This window comes from Homarus americanus, unplaced genomic scaffold (genome assembly GCF_018991925.1).
Source record: "Homarus americanus isolate GMGI-L3 unplaced genomic scaffold, GMGI_Hamer_2.0 scaffold11794, whole genome shotgun sequence".
Classification (NCBI taxonomy): domain Eukaryota; kingdom Metazoa; phylum Arthropoda; class Malacostraca; order Decapoda; family Nephropidae; genus Homarus; species Homarus americanus.
In genome coordinates, this window is record NW_024739301.1 from 656,006 (window position 1) to 676,990 (window position 20,985).

The 20,985-nt window shown below is 45.2% G+C and overlaps 1 protein-coding gene across 1 annotated transcript; it reads left to right on the top strand.

The window, feature by feature from the left end:
- The first annotated feature begins 1,733 nt into the window (after positions 1-1,733).
- Positions 1,734-18,947, top strand: LOC121874479 (beta-1,3-galactosyltransferase 5-like). Its single transcript, XM_042378617.1, has 4 exons — positions 1,734-2,026; positions 13,482-13,645; positions 17,241-17,543; positions 17,950-18,947. Exons 1-4 carry the CDS (start codon positions 2,002-2,004, stop codon positions 18,535-18,537), a joined length of 1,080 nt encoding a protein of 359 aa, XP_042234551.1. The 5' UTR covers positions 1,734-2,001; the 3' UTR covers positions 18,538-18,947.
- Positions 18,948-20,985: the final 2,038 nt, after the last annotated feature.

The following is a 20,985-nucleotide window of genomic DNA, read 5'->3' on the forward strand; positions in this document are numbered from 1 at the left end:
TTATGTATTAGGATATTTAATATTAAGGTAATAAAATGGTGGCGAAGGTGTGGCTATTGGGGGAGGCTGGAGGCCACGTTTAAAAAAAAAAAAGTAGTAGTAGTAGTAGTAGTAGTAGTATTTAACACAGATAGGATAGTTGCTTATGTATTAGGATAGTTAATATTAAGGTAAATAAATGGTGGCGAAGGTGTGGCTATTGGGGGAGGTAGTGTGTGTAATAATAATAATAATAATAATAATAATAATAATAATAATAATAATAATAATTAACGGTTTATTGAAAGAGCATGGCAGCCAAAAAGCTGAAAATATACAGTTGCATAATAGGGAAAGAGGTCGATTGCTTTGTTGTGTGTGTGTGTGTGTGTGCGTGTGCGTGTAATAATAATAATAATAATTAACGGTTTATTGAAAGAGCTTGGCAGCCAGAAGGCTGAAAATATACAGTTACATATTTGGGGAATGGGTTTCGAATTACAAATAATATACAAGTAACATAAGTGATACAAATAAGATATATAATAACTAGACGGGGAAAAGCTGAAACTACAGGGCATTTCAACATAGTGGCAGTGCAGAAGTAGTATTTACTGGGAGTGAATACACTGGTTTATTACAAGTTATTGATAATTTTTACAATGGTTGGGACTGGGCTGTTCTTATAGGGATCAGTTCGTGCACGTATGGGCTGGATGCGGTTGTGGTGTCAAACAGCAATTCTCGGGCTAGGGATCTCAGGTGGTAGTAGGAGAAGATGTCGAGGATGGTGCAGAATCTTCTTACCAAATTTGCAGATGAGGTCGTGGTGATGGTCAGAGAGAGCCGAGAGGGTCAGTGTGTTGAGCGCTTCTTGATGTGTGGAGTAGGAAGGGGAGAGAATAATCTTACGTGCCCTCTTTTGCACCCTTTCTAGGTCCTTACGTTGTGTGGCATGTGTGTGTGTGTGTGTGTGTGTGTGCGTGTGTTTGGGTGTATGTTTGTGTGTGTGTGTGTATGTGTGTGTGTGTGTATGTGTGTGTGTGTGTTTGTGTGTGCGCGTGTTGCTGTGTATGTGTTGGTGTTAATGTGTGTGTTTGTGTGTGTGTGTGTGTGTGTGTGTGAGCAGCAACCTTCCCCGCCTAGCAGTGTTATTACAGAACGTTTTTCCCCCTGGCACCAAAGCCCGCCCGTGTTTCGCCCCGTGAGTGTGTTTAATTAGTTTAAAAAAATTATTGACAAAGCTTGGAGTACAGTTTGCCTATTCTGAGTAATTCAGTCAGGTCTTGACACTAAGGGTGGTATCACTTCAAACTGCCACGCAGGACAGAGGTTCATACACAAAAAAATCCATCATATTCATTCGCAGTTTATATAGGTATGATTCGTGTGGTTTATGTCACTGTTCACTGCCATGCAGGAGTGTGTTATCTGGTATCTACAGCCAGCCATGCGTACCAACTTCTTTTCATTCCCCCCTCACACCTTATCACTTCTCTTGTTAACTTCATCCTAATTTCGTAATTTACTTTCTTCTCTTTGCTTCTTTCCCTGCCTCGTTTTCACCATGCTGTATTTTGAATTTTCCCCGCACATGACGTTGACAGCAAAGAACACGTAACTATGGCAGCCCCAAGTCAAGACCCCAGCCATATCTCTACGATTAAGCAATTCACCCCCCCCCCCACCTCCCTCTTCTTTTCCGTAACACTTGATTACACCAGCTGTTGGTATCACTACAACAGCCAGTGAGTGGCGGCGAGGGATCCTGCCTGGCAGTGTGCGTGTGCTGCTCACTTAGTGTCTCTCGCCTCGAGCACCGTGCAAGATGTGTGTCACTGGAGGTCCTTCCTTCGTCTTTCCAAATCCCAGCCACCACTTAAACCTATATTGTTAGTGCTGTTCGGCTGGTGTTGTCCTGTGGTGATGTTACACTGTATTTCTGCTGTCATCTGATGCCCGGGACACAGTGGATGCACCAAAGTATCAACACGGAGATACAGGCGCAGATAACAAGAGGACATGGAATTAAAAATTTGTTTTAAAAGTAAGTCCTTGGCACTATTGACAGTTGTCTCAAATGAAGGGTGCCGGGTAGGAGAGGTGCCAGATAGGAGAGGTGCCAGGTAGGAGAGGTGCCAGGTAGGAGAGGTGCCAGGTAGGAGGGGTGCCATGTTAGAGGGGTGCTAGGTAGGAGCAGTGAGGGTAGGAGAACCTCAATAGGTTCGGGATTCCTAAGCGGTGTCTCTCAAGTACCCGCAGCTATTAATAATAATTTTCAAGAGATGGTTATTTTATCTATAAAGCACACAACACTGTGCGGTGCGCGCGCGTGTGTGTGTGTGTGTAGTCAGTGTTTTGTTTTTCATCAATAGGGTCATTATCATTGTCAATTTCTGTGGATTTATACACGGCAAAGACTGGGAAGTGATCTGAGATTTTGGTATAAATTACTCCATTCACAACATTGTTAGGTGTGATATTCGACCAAGCAATATGATCTCCCAGAGTGGCAGCTTCTTTGGTGGGTTTAGTCACTGCATTGATAAAAGAGTTCAGAATGACAGGTAGCAAGAAGGTCCACCAATAATAGCTGTAGGGGCCCTATTGACCCATACTAGGCAGGCAGCCCTGTTTACGCTTGACCTATATCACTCATAGGGGCTTTATCTAGAGGTGGAGGGAGGCACATAGGCATTGACAATATTGAGGGACATACCTTTTAGTGTGATTGTGATGGCGTGTACGTCGGCAGTGTCGGCTTCGTAGATGCGTAGCGCACGTGCATGTCGTTTTGGTGGTCCATTGATGCGGAGAACTGGAGTGGATGGACCCCACGTGCCGGCATGCCGGTGGGGCACGGGGAGCCGGGGGTGGTGTCCTCGGGTCCAATAGGGGGCCCTGGTGGAGACAGCTCAGAGACATGAGCAGGCCCTGGCACGTGAAAATATAGCCAGAGCCGCGGCGAGTGGTAGACAATGTAATCTAACTCTCCGGGATGTAGCGAAGGCATTTGACAAAGTCTGACATGACGGTCTAAAATATAAGATCCTCCAACTCGGACTTCCCACCAACAGTGAAAAGTTGCTTTGCAACTTTCTTGACGGCAGAAATGCCAGACTGAGTGTAGGACAACACACAGGAGAGACCTTCCCACTCATGAGTGGAGTCCCTCAGAGGAGCGTCCTCTCCCCCACTCTATATATTATCGACACAAGTGACACCCCGCCTCCCACTAGAATAGGTAACGAAGATATTATGTATGCAGATGACATCACTCAAATAACAACACATCAAGGAAAATCGCAAGCGTTACAGGTCGACAACACCAGGTGGGAATTAGAAAGGGCAAATAATTACGAAAAACAATGGAAAATCCAAACCAGTCTCCCGAAATTTACAGTGATACCCTTATGCAGACGGAAAACTCATCCATTAGTAACCAATAATGCCCAGATAGAATACAAAGGCAGAGGCACCCTCCTGGGCTTGCATATATCCACGACAGGTTACTCCCATCATGTCCACACCAGGAAGGAAAAGGCAAGAGAGCTGAGAAAACTGTACCGCTTTAAAGCGCTTCCTGAGAAGATAAAACTCCGCCTGATGACATCATTTATCATACCGATATTAACTTACCCAGCAGCACCTCTTCATACTATGAGCACCACTCAAATATTGAAATTAAAGGTGGTCCAAAATGAAGCCCTAAGATTCGTCACAGGTGAAAGATACCCCTTCACCAAAACCACAGCCGAGATACATAGAGACCTGAGAATAAAACCCATCAACCAGCAGCTGCACACCCTGGCCAGCAGAATCTGGCAAAAGATAGAACGATCAGAGCAAGAACTCCTTCTAAGACTCCCACCAGATAACGACAACAACCATACATGGTTCCCAAAAAGTTACCAAATCTCAAAAGGTTCATTACCACCCCTGATCTACACGGCCAGGCATTAGACAACCTCCTGAGACCAGCATCCGCCAGTAGGGTCGGCGGAATATGAAATAAGGCCCTCAAAACACCCATATATGGGACAGGGTAGGATGTCTAGTGCCTGTACCGACAGACAATAACTAACCCATGACACAACCCTAACGCACTATTAGCTTAGCTAGGCAGTCAGCCCGCCCTCTCTTACCTCCTCCTAAATTTCTTCAATTTCCGAACAATAACTTCCTTCCCCCACCTCTAATATTCTTTCACCCCTCCTTTCTCTAAAAAAAAAAAGGCACGGCTTGCGGTGGGTGGACAGAATGAGGCACCATGTGTCGTGGTGATGGGGCGGGAAGTGGCACGGGGGCAGCTTGATAATAATTATTTCCAGTTCCGGAATAATCAGAGATACAACTTAAGGCACCCAGAGCTACTAAGACCACCCCCCATGCGCTCCTCTCAGTCCCAGACCTCCATAAAATATCAAGGTGTGAAGGTGTGGAACACTGGAATAACTTACCCCCACCCATCAGAGCAAAGACAACACTCCCTTCCTTTAAATCATCTCTTAAAAAATATCTTTTGTCTAAGCATTAATATTTCTTGTAACACCTACAATATTTACAGTACCAACTTTTATTGTACCATCAAAACCGTTTTATCGGAAATTATCATGTAAATAGAGAAGAAATTACCATTGCAATAAATATATTTGCCAACTAGACATAATCCTGACAGCTCTGTCCTCTTGTTCAACCTTCATACTGTACAACCCATGTTGTACTGCTTCCACTGTAATTTATATATATATATATATATATATATATATATATATATATATATATATATATATATATATATATATATATATATATATATATATATATAAATAAATATTGACGTGATAACTGTGGTAACATTATGAGATGTTCTTATTACCACCATGCTATTGTACTATTCCAGATGATACTAAGTGTTACATAATATTTCCTTGAGATAAATGTATAGTATATATCAGGTGCCTAAAAGAGAGCTCAGGTTCTCAACTGGCTCAACCATGTTAATAGCGTTATTATTATCCACTCTATATCTGTGCTTTTCTGGATAAATAAACTGTTTCAATTCAATTCAATTCAATTCATTTCAGGGCACACTGGGGCTGGCTCGGTAGGTGCCACCCCAGCAGTGGTGCCAGGCGGCGGTGGAGTAGGCCGTGAGCATGAGGGGCACACAGGGGGGCTACCAGGTTGTGTCAAACCAGAAGAGGGGGGTGACTGGGAAGCAGCTGGAGGCAGGGGTAGTCTGTGTAGGTTGGAGATGGCGGTACAGAGTGTATCAAATAGTTTTTCAACACGGCTGGTAAATTCGTGGAAGAGGGATATGATCCTGTGTCGTGTCACCGGGTGGGGGGATTGTGGGGCACCGGTGGGGCCCTACCCAAACTCCCGGGGTAACACCTGACTTTCTTACATACAAACCACTGATGATACTGTTACCAACACCTCTTCCCTCCCTGACCAGATATCCCTCCTCCTAGTCACAGGCCTGGCACTTGACGTTATTAGGGACTTGCCAGGCTTTGCCATAAACAGATGAATTGTACCGGGAACTCCCCCCACACACACACTCATCATTCTGTCACTTTATATAACTTGCTGACAAAACCCATGACCCTTCAGGCTTTTACGCCCTTATTGAACTACGCATGCTTCCCAGATGGGCGCTGTAAACGCTTTTGCGCTTCACCTTGCACAGAATGACAAGGGGGTGCCCAATAAACTAGCCCCCTCGGGGAGAAATATGATATAATATTTATCTGTCCATCTCCCACACCTTCACCCCTAACGTCATCTTCTAACCACCCAATCACCCGACCCCCTAACCCCCCTCCCGCTCACCCCAATCTACTCCTAAACTTCCCCACCATCCCCACCCATTAACTTCCCTTCTACACACACACACATACACACCTGTGCACACAATGTTGTCATAAAACTCAACCTAGGAACAGCCCAGCTCATTTACAGCAGGTAGAGCAATTAACGTAGTGTAGGGCCACGGGACCAGCGAGGGCTGTATCGGGTGTTTATTGTATACAAAGTAAACAGCTCGAGTTTGCCCTCTACCTTACTGCACCCACCTAGCACCCCTACACCCACCTAGCACCCCTACACCCACCTAGCACCCCTACACCCACCTAGCACCCCTACACCCACCTAGCACCCCTACACCCACCTAGCACCCCTACACCCACCTAGCACCCCTACACCCACCCAGCACCACTACACCTGTGCCTACTATACCAACCTAGCACCCTACACCAACCTAGCACCCCTACACCAACCTAGCACCCCTACACCCACCTAGCACCTACACCCACCTAGCACCCCCACCCACCTGCACCACTACACCACCGCACCCCCCCAGCACCACTACACCTGTCCCTATGCCACCTAGCACCCCCCCACCTGCCCCACCTCCCTACCCCCCTGGCACCACCCACCTGCACCCTCACCCACCTAGCACCCACCCCACCGCACCACTACACCTATTACTTACTATACCAACCTAGCACCCCTACACCCACCCTAGCACCCCTACACCCACCCTAGCACCCCTACACCCACCTGGCACCCCTACACCCACCTAGCACCCCTACACCACCTAGCACCCCTCACCAGCACCCCCTTCTTCTCCCCGCACCACCCACCTAGCACCCCTCCACTGCCCCTACACCCACCTAGCACCACTACACCTGTGCTTACTATACCAACCTAGCACCCCTACACCCACCTAGCACCCCTACACCCACCTAGCACCACTACCCTCTATCCACCTAGCACCCCTACACCCACCTGCTTGCCCCTACACCCACCTAGCACCACACCCCTGCACCCCTACACCCACCTAGCACCACACCTTCTTCTATCCACCTGCACCCCTACCCACCTGCCCACCCACCTGCACCCTCCCCTCTATCCACCTAGCACCCCTACACCCACCTAGCACCACTACACCTATTCTTACTATACCAACCTAGCACCCTCACCACCTAGCACCCTACACCAACCTAGCACCCCTACACCCACCTAGCACCACTACACCTTCCTATCCAACCTAGCACCCCTACACCCACCTAGCACCCCTACCCACCTAGCACCACTACACCCACCTAGCACCCCTACACCCACCTAGCACCACTACCCTATGCTTACTATGCCAACCCTAGCACCCCTACACCCCTCACCCTACACCCACCTGCACCTTCTCACCCACCCTGCACCCCTACACCCACCCTAGCACCCTCACCACTTCCAACCTAGCACCCCTACACCCACCTTGCACCCTACACCACCAGCCCTACACCCACCAGCCCCTACACCTTTACTTACTAACCACCTGCACACACCTAGCACCCTACACCCACCTAGCACCCTCCACTATACCACTAGCACCCTACACCCACCTAGCACCCTACACCCACCTAGCACCACTACACCCACCTAGCACCCCTCCCACCTAGCACCACTACACCTTTACTTCTATGCCAACCTAGCACCCTACACCCACCTAGCACCTACACCCACCTAGCACCACTCCTCTACCAACCTAGCACCCCTACACCCACCTGCACCCCTGACACCCCCTACACCAACCTAGCACCCCTACACCCACCTAGCACCCCTACACCCACCTAGCACCCCTACACCCACCAGCACCCCTACACCCACCTAGCACCACTACTTTACTTACTATACCAACCTGCACCCCTACACCCACCTAGCACCCCTACACCCACCTAGCACCACTACACCTGTCCTACTACACCCACCTAGCACCTCACCCACCCTAGCACCACTACACCCACCCAGCACCACTACACCCACCTAGCACCACTACACCTATTACTTACTGCACCCACCCAGCACCCCTACACCCACCCAGCACCATTACATCCACCTAAGACCACTATACAAACCTATCACCACTACATCCATCTAACACTGGTACACCCACCTAGCACCACTACACCATAGCACCACTACACCCACCTAGCACCACTACACCCACCACCACCCCAGCACCACTACCCTGCACCACTCACCCCACTGCACACTCACCCACTTTTACACCCACCTAGCACCACTACCAACGCACCACTACACCACCGATTACACCCCTTAGCACCACTACACCCACTTAGCACCACTACACCCACCTAGCACCACTACACCCACCTAGTATCACTACACCCACTTAGCACCACTACACCCACCTAGCACCACTACACCCACCACCTCACCCACTGCACTCACCCACTTACACCCTACACCACCTACACCACCACCCGCACACTCCATAACACCCACCACAACCACAGCACCACTACACCCACCTAGCACCACTACACCCACCTAGCACCACTACACCCACCTAGCACCACTACACCCACCTAGCACCACTACACCCACCTAGCACCACTAAACCCACTTAGCACCACTACACCCACCTAGCACCACTACACCCACTTAGCACCACAACACCCACCACTATACCAACCTAACACCACTACACCAAAGGTTAGCCGATTTAAATCAACGGTAAACAAAATTAATCAATTCAATTTTTCAATTTCAATTGTTTATTCCTTGATAGAGGAAGCGGGATCCTAGTGCTGTCACTAGGTACCCCTGTACAATGACACCAGAAGCATCTGGCAAGTGTGACAAGTATATACAGTATAAATATTATAAAGGGGCTTACTAAAGCCTAAGGAAGGAAGGATATTCCTTTAACACATAATCAATATTATTTACAAATATCTGGCCAGTATGGGGAGGATCATCGTGTCTCCGTCAGGGGGTCGTGGAGTGGTGGTCAGCAGGCGTCACGGAAGCGTTGTGTGTGGGGATCTCAGGAGGTAGTGAATAAGGGTGCTGCTGTCGGGTCTTCTGCATAATGCACAAGAGCGTTGCTCAGGGGATGCGGGGATACCAATCTCCCAAGCAAAGTCATATAATGATGATACGGGCAGCAATCACGTCCCTTTCCGCGACCCTTTCCGTGTAGACGTACGAGAGGTCAGGAAGTTTACGGAGGACATCGTACCAGGTGGGCGGGGAGTCCAGGAGGATGGCTGCTTCCCGAGCTTCTCTCTGTTTGCGGCGAATTTGGGTCCTAATCTGTAAAAGTGTTCGTGGAACAACGTAGTCAGGTGTGGCCTTGTTGCAGCCAGTCTTGGCAAGGCCATCTGCTGCCTCATTCCTCAAGATACCGACAAGACTGGGTATCCATAGGAATGTCACAGGACGGCCTGCATCCTGAAGTGTGGATGTTAACCCTCGTATTCGGAGGATGAGGTCCTTATTTTCCCCCGATCCAAATGCGATCCCGTCGAGAGCAGACCTGGAATCGCAGCAGACAAGCAAGGGGCAGAAGCCATCTGCTTCTTCCTCAGCAGAAGGGCAGCAAGGAGGGCTATTAGTTCAGCCAGAGTGGAGGATGCCCCGTCAGAAACTCTGAGAGACAGTTTGATAGGCTCAGGGGCATCAGGACGGGAGATGTAGACACCAGCCCCGGCCCTACCTGTAGCGGGGTCAACAGAACCATCAGTGTAGAGGACGACCCTACCTGGGGACCAGTGGGCGATCATGGAGAGGTGGTATTTGCAGAGAATAACAGGGTTCACCTGGGATTTCAGGAGCGGTCCACCGAGGGCAATCACTTCAGGTTGAAAATCCAGCCAGGGAGAAGGAGACGAACCAACAGCAGGGGTGACAACAATAACAGGCAGGAGGTCGTGTTCCTGAAGGGCTCGGATGAGTGACCCTCGCCACTGTCTTATAGATGGAGGTCGATCTCGGACAGCAGGAGTCAAGTTGGTTTGGACAGTTGCCCCGAGGATCCCGTAGAATGGAAACGGCAGTTTTTAGGTAAAACTCCTGGACACGATCCTGTAAGAGGGAAAGACCAAGTTCGGTATATAGAGAAGTAGAGCGTGTCCACTGAGGAGCCCCAAGGATGATACGAGCAGCTTTCCTCTGGATAACTTCAAGACGGTTGACAGCAGTCCGACTAATGTTGACGAGGGCAGGGGCGGCGTAGTCGACACAGGAACGGACAAAGGACTTGTACATGGTGAGAAGTACATGGATGGTGGCACCAAGGGAACCCCTGCACACATGGTAGAGAGGGGAGCGAGACGCCGAAAGCATGTCTCGAAGATAGCGGACTTCAGGGATCTGACAACGTGTGCGAGTTACATACACACCCAGGTATTTTGTCTCATTAACCCAGTCCAAGGGCGTTCCTGATAAGAGAAGGGGTGGAGGTACAACACGACCGTGCCACATGGCTTTTGTTTTCGCAGTTGAAAGAAGGAAACCAAGTGAATCACACTCTCTGGAGACCAGATCAAGGGCTTCCTGCATGCTGAGGTAGTCAGGGGCTTGGAGGAGGACATCGTCGGCATATCCTGAGTGGACAACTTCTGTCGGCCACGGGAGAGATGCAATGGAGTGCATGAGAGTGTTAAACAAGGTGGGACTCAGGACTCCACCTTGAGGGGTGCCGAGGTTCATTTCTTGAACAGGAGACATAGAGCCTTCCAAAATTAATCTTTTTTCTTCTTGATTTGAATATATTTGTTGCTGTTATTATTACTACCAGATGATCTTAGTTATTTATTATACAAGATTTGGAAAAAGCAAGAGCTAGGGTGAACAGAGAAACATTTGGGGAGGTATTACAAGTGTATGAGGTGGTAGGAAGGCTATTAAGTGTGAACAGCTGCTCAACAGTAAGAGTAAATAGGGAAGAAATTGAAACATCTGCAGTAAATGTGAGTGTTAGACAAGGGCATGAGCTATGTCCCTATGGTTGTTCAAATGTTCAATATACAGTAGACATGGATGTGAACTATTATACACTGATGAAAATGGTGATAATAAGCCTTCTTACGGGGCTGCACACATCTCAAATCCTGATTATAAGGGAGTTAACTTGCCACTGTTCGGTATAACTGGTGACTGCATCTGTTTATGGTTGGGCTCTGATTCTAATGTGATCAGATCCTGTATTTTATGGATCCAGGGGAACCAAGTTACCTCTCTCTCTCTCTCTCTCTCTCTCCAACAGTACTTTAATGAATTCTTTAAAACTTTCAACTGAAAAGATAGAATAGTTTTTCTCATGCATTACGATAACGTAAACTTAATTTTTCCTTTAAGTTTATAGGATGAGTCTGGATGAGTCTTGGCCTTTGTACAATGATTGTTTGTGATGGAAAAAGAGCAGAAATAATAACTAAATCATCCTGAATGTAACGTTTATGATTAGTAGCAGATTAATACGTTATATAAAGAGCTACAACTACTTAAAACTTAATAAAACCACTACACCAACCACTAAACCAACCTAGCACCACTACACCAACCACTAAACCAACCTAACACCACTACACCAACCACTAAACCAACCTAGCACCATTGCACCAGCACTAAACCAACCCTGCTTCACTACGCAACCACTAAACCAACCTAGCACCTACGCAACCACTAAACCAGCCTAGCACCACTGCACCAACCTGGCACCACTACCAACCTAGCACCACTAAACCAATCTAGCACCACTACACCAACCACTATACCAACTTCTTTACTACACCAGCCACACTATACCAACCTAGCACCACTACACCCAGCCACTATACCAACCTAGCACCACTATACCAACCTAGCACTACTACACCTACCACTATACCAACCTAGCACCACTACACCAACCACTATACCAACCTAGCACCACTACACCAACCTAGCACCACTACACCAACCTAGCACCACTATACCAACCTAGCACCACTATACCAACCTAGCACTACTACACCTACCACTAAACCAACCTAGCACTACTACACCTACCACTATACCAATCTAATTCCACTACACTCACTTAGCACCATTACCACTACACCTATCTAGTGCCACTACCTTAATACACCTGCAACACTTCTCTAGAACACTACACGGCAGCTATACACCCTGCCACTACACCCACAACAAGCACACTCTCTCCCTACACCGCCAAATACACCATTCCATTTATCCTTCACTACACCCTAACAATCATCTGCCTCTGTACACCCTACCACTCCACCCACAACATCACTCACCTTCCCTACCTCTGTAAACCAGAATAATAAACCCAGCACAACAAGTACACCAGGCCTCCTTAAACCACCTACAACATCCCTACACCACCATCATCATTCATACCTCTCCCTCACAACACCCCAACACGGCTGTCTGGGTGCTGCTTCAGTGAAAGATACAGATAGGCATCGCAGGTGAATATTTTGGCCACCCGCATGAAATAAGACGAAGCTTTAAGACCTTCCTAGGTGAATGAATTGAGGCAGAAGCACACGAACGATTTATCTTATCGAGTGTTACACGATTAGAATGGAGATACTGTACCCGGTATATGCCAATACATACAGTACTTTATATTTGTGGGTTAAGTGATGACCTGCCCTGCTGTATACACACACATCTCTAGTACAGTATAGGAACGAAGATCAGTGTGAAGACAAAAGCCACTAATCTTTCCTGAAACAGTTTGGAAGGAATCGGAGCACTTTCAACATTTTTTTCTTGTTGAAGAGTACCAAGGGGATAGTCACTGATATGTAATCACTTGCAAAAATAAAAAGCAAGAATAAATAATACTACATATTTTAGCTGTTATTTATGCAACAATAACAGCAAAGTTTCAACATTCACCATTATATTAAACACATCGCAAGAAATACTGGCTTGGGTTGGATTGGGTCGATTTGGTTTAGTGTGGGAACCCCCCATTTCACGAACTGGACCTTCGTAACAGTGTTCATACAGACAGCCACAAGGAAACTGATCAAATGTGATTAGGAGTCAACAGATCAGATAATAAAATATAATAAAATTCATAAGGTAGAACTAAACTGACTCAGTAACCCCGGTCATTGTGGAGACTTTCTGTGGCGGCCTCGGTGATCGGAAAGAAATTTACGGAAAAAGTAACAAATTTTGCGAGAAAAAATTATCAGTGGTAGTATCAAATTATTGGAAAAAAGCAACAGCCAAAACATGAAATAAAATATGATTAAAACATATATACGAGGACTTTATTGATAAAAAACATATTATTACATTATTCTAGTACAGTAGGTATGGCATCCTGTAGGTGGTGAGGAGGTTTCTTGCGTTTCTGGAGATGTTGACAGCTTCTGCAGGCGGGAAGGGAGGTGTTCATAAACTGCTGAAGTAGTAGTCGGGTCTTCATATTCTGAAGGTTTGGTTAGGTTAGGTTATGATAGTTTGTTAGGTTAGGTTATGATAGCTTATTAGGTTAGGTCGTACAAACAGGTAATTAGGTAGTATTGACGAAACCATCTATTTACTGATACTTTACTTCCTGTTACTTTTTAGCCGTTACTTTTTCCCCTGTTACCTTCTTTTCTACATTCGGCGGCCTCACCCTGCAGCCACAACCAACCCACTAACCTCCTGCTCCTTTTTAGAGTGTCGCCTGCTGCTGAAATTTGCGACGGCGTGTGTGTTGATGATTGTCCTGGTGGCGTTGTGCAGGAGAGAGTACGCCGTCAGGGTAGATAAACAACTTAGCCCCTTGCCTAAACTCTTTAAGGATTGTCGAAGGAGAGATAATGCAGAAGAGAGGAATAAGGTGAGTACTTCTATACCCTTCAAATTTTACAGTTGTTCCATGTTCACCTACTTCGTTATACACTGCAGTGTACCTTGTTGTACTCAGTAAATATTGGTAATGTTATCCATTTCCAATATTTACTGTGACCATTTTCAAAATTTACTTCAAATAGAAAAGGTAAATAACTATATTGTTAATTATCGCAGGTGCAGGGGGACTTTGTAGCACCCTGTTGGAGGTCGTGGAGCTAGGGGATGATTTCGCCGTTCCTCCTTATACTGGCGCACTTGCCTACGTACTCCATAACCAACCATTCGTTCCCTGTTTTTCATCGAATCTTCTCTCTCTTGCACATCAGGAGTTGTTTGTGCTGTTCCCTCTGCATTACTGTGCGATCTGGGGTTAAGAATATGTTGTGAACTGTTGTATTATCTGCCAAGTTTTTGCCTATCGAATGTATCTCACCTTTATTCCCCATTCTCTAATGTGGTCGTGATGGAGCGGGGCTTATTATCCTGCTTCTGTCCTGGCCTCTTTACTTTGCTAGGGGCAACTGACAGTTTCAGAGCTTCTCTCAGAGACTCTATAATGTCATACACGATTATATTATTCCTGCGCTAGAGATGACCCTGGCATTCATCTCTCTCACAATTATCAGTACTGGCTATAATTCTTTAACACTTCTGCAGAGACCCCAGCTGCCGCATGACCTGTTCTGATCCTACATCCCTCTCAAAGAAGTATCACACTGGGCGATATTTCTGCCGTTATCTGTTGTCATTTTTCCGTTCTCGATAAAAACTCCTGACATTTCCCAAGTGTGATGGCCCATTTAGTCACCTTGTGTCCCTGTCGCAACCCGAGTTTAACTTCTCTTGACTAATTCATCTATCTTATCAACTTCTAATTTAGCCTTAGTGGAAGTCACTTTTTCAACTTGTTTCTAGTTTGGTAACTACCGAGGAACCAACTTCTATTTTTTATTCTAAATTTCTTTCTTTTATAACCAGTAATAGCCTCGTCGGTTTTGATCTTACAGTCAGGGCAACATTATGGAAAGAAGAGGAAAATAAGAATAAATACTTTGACATATGTTATTATAGTGCGCTTTTTCTCAGCTGAGAAAAGATGCCCCGCCCCCTCCTCAAGAGTTACAGCTGATTTGCTGTTGCAAACCTGTCCGATTTTGTCCTGAAGTAATGATGTATTAGATGAGTTTATTCATAATCGTTGGGATGACCGTTTCTGACGAGAAAGATATTTAGCTAAATTATATAAAGAAACATACATTCATTATTTCAAACATAAGTACGTAGGAAGTTTATCAGATGTATTAAACATGAATTAACTGTTAAACTCTGGTAGCAAATTCACGCTTTTGGAGGACGCATTTAATATATACTTATTTTTACCTACAATAAGACAAACTAGGACAAATTACATATCAGTAATAGTACATTATGCAAAAACAAAATATTTAAAGATCAAAATCACATTGAAATATTACACGACCGTTAGCAGAGGCGGGAAAAATATGAAGTTGTTAGCAGTCATATTTCCCGCCTCTGACTTTTACTTATCACAGTAAGAGCTGATACATTGAAAAGATACCAAGAGCAGCTCACAGCAGTACACACATACTGTAGTTAACAGCGAAAAAGTGAAAGGGTAAAGAGGAATGTCTTATCACATATGAGTAACGACATCCAGTCAGAAACCTAACTAAGGGGGACGAATCCTGTATAGCATTAAGTAAAAAACACACGATTATAATAATTTATAGTATAACATTACCAGTAAGTGTGTGGTGCATCAGAGTGACCACCACGAGAGCAAACATTGAAATTTTTTTAATTAACAAAGCCACAATTCACACCTAAAGGAACTGGTATTCCTCAAACCAAATTCACACACAAAAAACATCTCGACACCGATAAATTTACCACACTTCCCAGACGCCAGGCAACTCCCAGCACCAGACATCTATACAGCGAAATCACTATACTGTGTAGTTAACAGTATCTATACCTATAGTAGCTACAAGGGAATCTTAACTCGGTGATAATAGTTTCTCTCGCCCTACAAAGCCTAGTCGGGTAACAGATTAATTAGATTAAAACAATGAAAAGTTCTCTGTACCAGCTGTTTCATCCACCATAACTCTCTCTACCAGCTGTTTCATCCACCATAACTCTCTCTATCAGCTGTTTCATCCAGCATAACTATCTTTACCAGCTTTTTCATCCACCATAACTCTCTCTACCAGCTGTTTCATCCACCATAATTCTCTACCAGCCGTTACATCCAGCATAACTCTCCCTACCAGCTGTTTCATCCAGCATAACTCTCTCTACCAGCTGTTTCATCCAGCATAACTCTCTCTACCAGCTGTTTCATCCACCATAATTCTCTACCAGCTGTTTCATCCAGCATAACTCTCTCTACCAGCTGTTACATCCAGCATAACTCTCTCTTCCAGCTGTTACATCCAGCATAACTCTCTCTACCAGCTGTTTCATCCACTATAATTCTCTACCAGCTGTTTCATCCACCATAACTCTCTCTACCAGCTGTTTCATCCCAGCATAACTCTCTCTTCCAGCTGTTACATCCACCATAACTCTCTTCCAGCTGTTACATCCACCATAACTCTCTACCAACTGTTTTGCATCCAACTCTCTCTTCAGCTGTTACATCCACCATAACTCTCTCTTCAGCTGTTACATCTACATAACTCTCTCTAACTAGAACTTTCATCCAGCATAATATCTCCTCTTCCAGCTTTCTTACATCCCACCGCTTAACTCTCTCTAACTGTTCATCAGCATAACTCTCTCTTGGCTGTTGCATCCACCATAACTCTCTCTACCAACTGTTTCATCAACATAACTCTCTCTCTTACCAGCTATTCACATAACTCTCTCTTCCAGCTGTTACATCCACCATAACTCTCTCTTCCAGCTGTTACATCCACCATAACTCTCTCTACCAACTGTTTCATCCAGCATAACTCTCTCTTCCAGCTGTTACATCCACCATAACTCTCTCTACCAACTGTTTCATCCAGCATAACTCTCTCTTCCAGCTGTTTCATCCAGCATAACTCTCTCTACCAGCTGTTTCATCCAGCATAACTCTCTCTACCAGCTGTTTCATCCAGCATAACTCTCTACCAACTGTTTCATCCAGCATAACTCTCTCATAACCCAGCTGTTTCATCAAGCATAAAACTCTCTCCTGCAAGCTGTTTCATCCAGCATAACTCTCTCTACCAACTGTTTCATCAGCATAACTCTCTCTTCCAGCTGTTTCATCAGCATAACTCTCTCTACCAGCTGTTTCATCCAGCATAACTCTCTCTACCAACTGTTTCATCCAGCATAACTCTCTCTGCCAGCTGTTTCATCCAGCATAACTCTCTCTACCAGCTGTTTCATCCAGCATAACTCTCTCTACCAGCTGTTTCATCCAGCATAACTCTCTCTACCAGCTGTTTCATCCAGCATAACTCTCTCTACCAACTGTTTCATCCAGCATAACTCTCTCTGCCAGCTGTTTCATCCAGCATAACTCTCTCTACCAGCTGTTTCATCTGTATCCGTCCCTTCCACAGCCTCCCATCCCCGACAACCCTCGAGACAGCCCAGTATGCAGACCGGCAAATATTCCGAACAAGTTCCTGATAGAGGAGGAAGACTTCTGCCAGCGTGGTCAACCCCTACAGGTAGTGTCCTTCGTGCATTCGTCCATTAGTCGCGTGAAGAAGAGGATGGAGACAAGGAAGACGTGGGCCAATGCTTCCGCTTATGGGCTTGGTACCCATAATGGCGTCGTGTTTATGGTCGGTCGAGCCAAGAATCCACACGAGGAGATGATTGTCCAGAATGAGAGCCTTTTGTACCATGATATTGTACAGGTGAGGTGGGCCAAGGAGGCTTTGTTTACTTGGCCTAAATTATACCTCCAAATTATACCATCCCTGCTGTAGTGTACCATCCCTACTGTAGTGTACCATCCCTGCTGTAGTGTACTATCCCTGCTGTAGTGTACCATCCCTGCTGTAGTGTACCATCCCTGCTGTAGTGTACCATCCCTACTGTAGTGTACCATCCCTGCTGTAGTGTACCATCCCTACTGTAGTGTACCATCCCTGCTGTAGTGTACCATCCCTGCTGTAGTGTAACATCCCTGCTGTAGTGTACCATCCCTGCTGTAGTGTACCATTCCTGCTGTACTGTACCATTAACTGAACCATATGAGATTTTGTTTACTTTCATCAAAAGATAAAGCAAACACGTCTGTGTGTTGTTTTTGCTTGACAGGGAGACTACGGCGACCACTACCAACTACTGAGTTACAAAGCATTAGCGGCTATGAACTGGATAACCCGCCACTGTTCCCACGTACCCTGGACGCTCCACGCTGACGACGACCTGATCATTGATTCCTTTCTACTGCAGGAGTTTATCCAGACCCTCAACAGCGAGTCTAAGAAGCAGATCATTTGCAGACGGATGGTAGGGCGTGTGTTGAGGAAGGGGAAATGGAAAGTGACCAGGGAAGAGTACTCAGCCAAAATGTATCCCAAATACTGCCAGGGGACGATGTGGCTCCTGGCTACAGAACAACTACCTAAGCTACTTGAGGCCTCTAAGGAAGTGAGTTACCTGTGGGTTGACGACGCCTTCATCACTGGTCTGCTGGTTCAAAAGGCCCACATTGGTTTGAAAGACATAGGGTCTAAATTTACTAGAATATTTAAGCGGTCAGATATAGGCAAGAAGATAGCGTGGTGGCACTTGCCCAATGTAAACAGCACGGCAATATGGCGGCAGATAGTTCATTACCATAAGCAAAGATACAAACCCAACCCAAGCCAACCCAACTCAATCCAACCCAACCTAACTTAACCCAACCCAATCAACTTAAATTTACCCAACCTAACCTAATCTAACCCAATCTAACGTCAAAGATTCACAGGGACCAATACTATAAAGCAAATGATAGTCACATACTCAAATGCTTTCAATATTTGGTGCAAGAATTATTTACAAGTTTAGATTCACAGAGCAAATCCTCACTGACAAAGTCCACTCATTTAAGTGGCACACAGATCTGAGCTCAATAGTATTTCGTGAAGCAGAGAAACTCCTCAGTTCTCTCTACTCCCTCCCTCTCCTCCCCGTCACTCTCCCACCAGAGACATTAAGTATAATGGTAATAACAATATAACAATGACAGTAATTGATATTCATAATAAAACAATATATAAAAGAAGTTACCACAAAAAAAAGACAATTCGATCGACACCTTAAACTTCTTCAATTAACATAAACTTATGCATTTATTAATAAGTGTAACTTCACTAGATTCAAATCTACCGAGACCATGTACAACACAACGAGTCAACTTCACGACCAACAAACATTGACATAATTACGTAAAGAACAATACAAAATACAAGAACTCGCTGTACACAACAAACTGCACAGATTAGCATAACAAAATATTACACTATACATCACACACACACACACTGACACCCTCAATAATTCTTCCTTATGCCTACTCTGCCCTTGAACCACTCTGCTCTAGGGGTGTACTTTTAGCCTACATCTATATAAGTTCTACCAACGAGGCTATTACACAGGAGGGGGAGGTAAACGAAAAACAGTCGTTTAGCAATTTGCTGATAATGGAGAGTCTACTGTATAAAGATAGATTAACGTGTATTGTCCGTCATCTTGTTTCAAGTACAAAATAAAAATTTGTTCGTGGCGTGGCATGACATGGGGGTCTGTTCATGGTTGTGGTGAACAGTAAACATATCACAAGTTCTATTGTTTACAAAAATGTCTTAATCTAATAACTCTATAAAAAATTTCCGTTAATAAAGTTTTGTATATAAGACAATGTCTCTCATTAAGTCAGTGAGTCTCATTATACTTCCTGTGTGTAAAAATAAAACATTGGGAAAACCTGAAGATTAGCTCCCCAGTTTACTTCACCCTAACGCTAATCAAAACTAACCTAACCTAATTTAACTTAACCTAAAATAACCTAACCTAACCTAACCACCCTAACGCTAATCAAAACTAACCTAACCTAATTTAACTTAACCTAAAATAACCTAACCTAACCTGACTGTCAAGGTAGCGTGAGGGTGTTTACTCACCAGATGAAATAAGCTGAAGTGCTGCAATTATCACCGGTTATATAATTATACGCTTAGTTCTGTCACCACTCACTAATCCTGTCCCCACTCAATAATACTGTCCCCACTCAATAATACTGTCACCACTCACTAATCCTGTCCCCACTCAATAATACTGTCACCACTCACTAATACTGTCCCCACTCAATAATACTGTCCCCACTCACTAATACTGTCACCACTCACTAATACTGTCACCACTCACTAATACTGTGCCACCTCACTAATACTGTCACCACTCACTAATCCTGTCACCACTCACTAATACTGTCCCCACTCACTAATACTGTCACCACTCACTAATACTGTCAACACTCACTAATACTGTCACTCACTAATACTGTCACCCACTCACTAATGCTGTCACCACTCACCCTAATCCTGTCACCACTCCCCTAATACTGTCCCCCACTCACTAATACTGTCACCAATCACTAATCCTGTCACCACTCACTAATACTGTCCCCACTCACTAATACTGTCCCCACTCACTAATACTGTCCCCACTCACTAATACTGTCACCACTCACTAATACTGTCACCACTCACTAATACTGTCACCACTCACTAATCCTGTCCCCACTCAATAATACTGTCACCACTCACTAATACTGTCCCCACTCAATAATACTGTCCCCACTCAATAATAATGTCCCCACTCAATAATACTGTCCCCACTCAATAATTCCAGTATTCATTTCACGCTTGTCTACACTCACATAAACAAGCTTAAGAATAATGCTTTCCTCAACTGGTTATGTAAGCTTACGTCATGTCAGGTTAGGTCAGGTTAGCGTTAGGGAGGTTAATAAACTGGGGGTCTAATTTTCGGGTGATCCATTGTTTATTTTCTTGTTAAATATATAAACGTTATCAATGTTTACCTCGTGTTGTGGTATACATTATGTATGTATTATAGTTAGCTTACCTCAACAACCTGTCCAGCTCACTAGCATGTCAAAGATCACCAGCCTGTCAAGCATATCAACCTGTCAAGCTCATTAGCATGTCAAAGATCACCAGCCTGTCAAGCATATCAACCTGTCCAGCTCACTAGCATGTCAAAGATCACCAGCCTGTCAAGCATATCAACCTGAGAAGCTCACTAGCATGTCAAAGATCACCAGCCTGTCAAGCATATCAA

What these genes read in the sequence shown, in the direction of transcription:
- LOC121874479 (XM_042378617.1), top strand. Translation starts at nt 2,002, where the DNA reads ATGGAATTAAAAATTTGTTTTAAAA. An exon ending in ATGCAGAAGAGAGGAATAAG is followed by an intron (nt 13,646 to 17,240) that starts GTGAGTACTTCT and finishes TCCCTTCCACAG; the next exon opens with CCTCCCATCCCCGACAACCC. An exon ending in TGTACCATGATATTGTACAG is followed by an intron (nt 17,544 to 17,949) that starts GTGAGGTGGGCC and finishes TTTGCTTGACAG; the next exon opens with GGAGACTACGGCGACCACTA.